General features: G+C 37.0%; 1 protein-coding gene across 1 annotated transcript; it reads right to left on the reverse strand.

Moving 5' to 3' along the window:
• Positions 1 to 222: 222 nt before the first annotated feature.
• LOC131875782 (endoglucanase 16-like) lies at positions 223 to 3,226 on the reverse strand. The gene is made up of 8 exons (XM_059220456.1): positions 3,020 to 3,226; positions 2,690 to 2,902; positions 1,617 to 1,817; positions 1,400 to 1,477; positions 1,157 to 1,309; positions 956 to 1,064; positions 646 to 809; positions 223 to 570 (listed from the first exon to the last, which is right to left on the reverse strand). Exons 1-8 carry the CDS (start codon positions 3,224 to 3,226, stop codon positions 223 to 225), a joined length of 1,473 nt encoding a protein of 490 aa, XP_059076439.1.
• Positions 3,227 to 3,579: the final 353 nt, after the last annotated feature.

Consider the following 3,579-nt stretch of genomic DNA (forward strand, 5'->3'; position numbering starts at 1 on the left):
TATAGAATACATTTTTACCTAAAGATTTTGTTTCTAACATGAATAGATTTATATATTTTTTACTTTAGAGCCTTGTTCACCATTAAAGCTACTAACTTGGAAATAATAATTAATCATGGGGACCTTTTCTCATATAGCCTCCCATAATTGTAACTACTCTAGTCTTATCATTTCCAATGATCGATGGGAAGATTTCTTGTAATTCTGTGATGTCTAAGGAAATCAAAACTGCCTGTTAGTTTTGCGTGTCATTCTATACAATTTTGCAAGAACACCCACGAGAGGAGAATTTATGTATGTTGTAGGTTCAAGCATGCTAGATTTGGTCCTGAGGTCTACAAAACGGTCATATTTATCTGGTCCCCCCACTATTGCCCCAATTAATGTGTTTGGATTGGAAGAATCTTTGTGAAACCAGTTCATGAAACCTTCAATGCATTTGATCTTCGTTGGTTGTTGATGAATGGAAACTACAGATGCTCCTCTGTGATGTGGTTGCCTTGGGTATTTGGAACCGTATCCTACCATATATGAAATGCGGAGAGGATTCCTTCCTAATAAATAATCAATCTGCAAAGGATATGATTAAGATTCGTTATATTGTATGCTCCAAAATACAAATACAAATACATGTAGTGTGCTTACTTGTAGCTTTGCGAAGCCCATAACGTCGCTGGGTTTAAAGAGAGTGTTGCCGCATGACAATGTTTGCTTCTTAGCTGATAGTAAATCACTGTATCTTGCCAGCAAAAAAGCAGCACTGGTAACATATTGAGTGTTGGCGCCATCTCTAACATACAGCAAACCTCCTGTGACAAAAGGATTGAATTATAGATATCACTAAGAGAATTTTGAGGGCTATGATTAGAAAAGGAGGAGTAACAAATGATTTACATGGCTGTGACTAGAAAAGGAATCATTGTTCGTGGTATTGGTGAAGAAATAGAGAGCTCACCTGGGGTGGTTTTAACAGAACGAATGGGACTGCCAGGAAGAAGTGAACAGACAAAGCGTTCTGCATGACTTCTATAGGCTGAGAATTGAGCTTCCCCTTGGAAATATAACTGGTTGGTGAAGTGCATAAGTTTGCTTTAAGCTAGAAGTCTGTTTATATTACATTTAATTTGAAAAATTGCACCAATCAGTCTACGCTTACGTCTGTTAGAAGCACTTGAATTCCAGCATATTTGAGGTCCCAGTTGAATTCATTAACATATGCCTTTAGATCGTCGTGCTGGATAATATAGTTGGAATAATATGGGGATTTCGTAGCTCTGTATAGCCAAGATGCAGCCCAGAGAAGCTCGTCCTGAGATCATATTTACAAGTGCATATGTTAAAAGAAAACCAAATTCTGCTCACAAGAGCATATGCTAAATGAAAACCAAATTCTGCTTACATTGTAGCCTGAAACAGAGCAATAAAATGGACACTCTCCTCCGTAGGTGCCCTTGAATCGATCGGCAAAACTGAAGAGCTGAAGGGAAACATAAATGGGCGGTTAGAAAGAAGATGGATGCATAAGATTTTTCTCAAAATGGATGGATGAAACTTGTTGATTTTGCTGTGTTGGTTAACAGTTAGGTTTTCTATTTTACTTGAGCACCCAAACATACCGATTGAGAACGTTGGAGGAGAAGGTGTGAGTAACGAGGGTTTGTGAATCTGAAAACAATGGAGGAGGCAGCCAAGGCTGCGGCCGTTTCTGCTGCAATTTCTGATCCAGGGGTGTCTTTATCGATCTTGTAAAGAGATCGAGGAGTGTCCATATCTTCTGGACGCTCCCAACAATTATGGTCTGCCTGGGGATCACCCACCTATTTTATGCATCAAGATCAACCTCTTTAGTTTTTCATAATCTTGAAGAATGAATGCTGAATGTAGACACCTAAAATTGTCATGTCTAATTAAATAAATATTTTATTTATTTAATTATCTAAGCTTAATTCTTCTATTAATTAAATAAATCTTTATTTATTTAATTAATTCATTTATCCTCTTCTAGCCTTATTTCTCATTTAAATAAATACATTTATTTATTTAAATTATCATTTTCTTAAATTAAATAAATATTTATTTATTTAATTGATCCCACTTCTTCTATTAATTAAATAAATCTTTATTTATTTAATTAATTCATTAGCCTTTTCTACCCAGGACACATGTCATTCATCTCTTAATTCATACACTACCTACCCCTCTCATTATTTTATTATTTCTTTTACCTACCCTCTAATCATAGCCGACCTCCTTTTTACACCTCTCAATCTTATCCCTCCATTTCATATTGTGTCTTCTATTTAAGGAGATGCCTTCTTCATTATGAAACCCTAATCACTCAGCCTAATCGACAATTTGGAGGACTCGACTACACTACGATCCTACTTGCAACCACATTCCGTTCTTTGTTGAGCTCTTGTGCATATTAAAATCTGAGAGCAAATATATCAAGCAAGATCAATGGAGATAAGAAGAATGGAGATCAAAACCCTATTGGGCATGTGATGGTATAATCTTTGTGATTTCATTTGATTTGCATTGTCTTAGGTAATCTTCATATGTTATGGTGGATCTTTGTTGATTGTTAGGCTAGGATTTGGTGGTTGAATTCATTTAGCCTTTCAATATTGTTATTATTGTTATCCATTTTCACCATATACACTGAATATTTTAGCTTAGATTTCTTTACCTGAACCCATAATTGATCTGGAGTTGCACTAGCCTTGAGAAAGTAGTCAGTTCCCCATCTAATAGCGTCCCTTGCATTCTGAATCTCTCCTGCAGCTTTCAACTCTTTCCCATAATCCAGTGTGCCCCAAGCGAGTGTGGTGATAGTGAATGCCATGGGAAGCCCATATTTCACATTATCGCCTGCATCGTAGTAACCCCCAACTAAATCAACCTGCAGTTGAGTTGCACACAACATTTTGTATGGAGTCAATGAAGAAGGATAGTATGATCCACTTCTACTTTTATCTCTAATCAAATTGAATAAGGATCTATCTCTTCTTCTGCTTACGTTTTGCAAGTGCCCATCTGTGAGACCAGAATCTCCTCTCCACTTTACTCGCTGAGATTGTGGGAGTTTACCAGATCGTTGGGCCTCCAGGAAGAGAATAGACTTCGACAGGGCTGCTCTGTAATCGAATTCTCCATGAACCACCTGCCCTCCACAACAAAACAGCAACAAGACCACTAACAAAAGCGCTTCCATTGCCTTGGCCATATGGACTCGCTGCTTTCTTTAATGCAATTTAGAATTGTGCGCTAAATTTATGTTCTCTCGGATGAGACTGCACCTTTTACTCATGAGATAAAGCTAGCAATGGAACAGGGCAACACGATACCTTTATTTATTTATCACGAGAATTGTGTATGAGTTTCTGTTGCTGAGTCATGCATGGGAACTGCAAGATTTAGAGCATGGAACACCACAAAAATAAACAATTAGTATGAGAAAACAGGTATTTGCCTTATATCATTTGTCTTTCATTCAATTGTTGTTCACAAGAATTATACGCTTCACAAGAATTATACACGTTTTACCTTTTGTTTTGAATTGCATTATTTTCCGTAAGC

The sequence above is a fragment of the Cryptomeria japonica genome, chromosome 5 (assembly GCF_030272615.1).
Source record: "Cryptomeria japonica chromosome 5, Sugi_1.0, whole genome shotgun sequence".
In the NCBI taxonomy this organism is placed as follows: Eukaryota; Viridiplantae; Streptophyta; class Pinopsida; order Cupressales; family Cupressaceae; genus Cryptomeria; species Cryptomeria japonica.

Coding starts and splice junctions, on each gene's coding strand:
- LOC131875782 (XM_059220456.1), bottom strand. CDS start 3,226: ATGGCCAAGGCAATGGAAGCGCTTTTGTTAGTGGTCTTGTTGCTGTTT. Junction 2,903..3,019: donor CAGATGGGCACTTGCAAAAC/GTAAGCAGAAGA, acceptor ACTCAACTGCAG/GTTGATTTAGTTGGGGGTTA. Junction 810..955: donor TTCTGTTAAAACCACCCCAG/GTGAGCTCTCTA, acceptor CTTTTGTCACAG/GAGGTTTGCTGTATGTTAGA.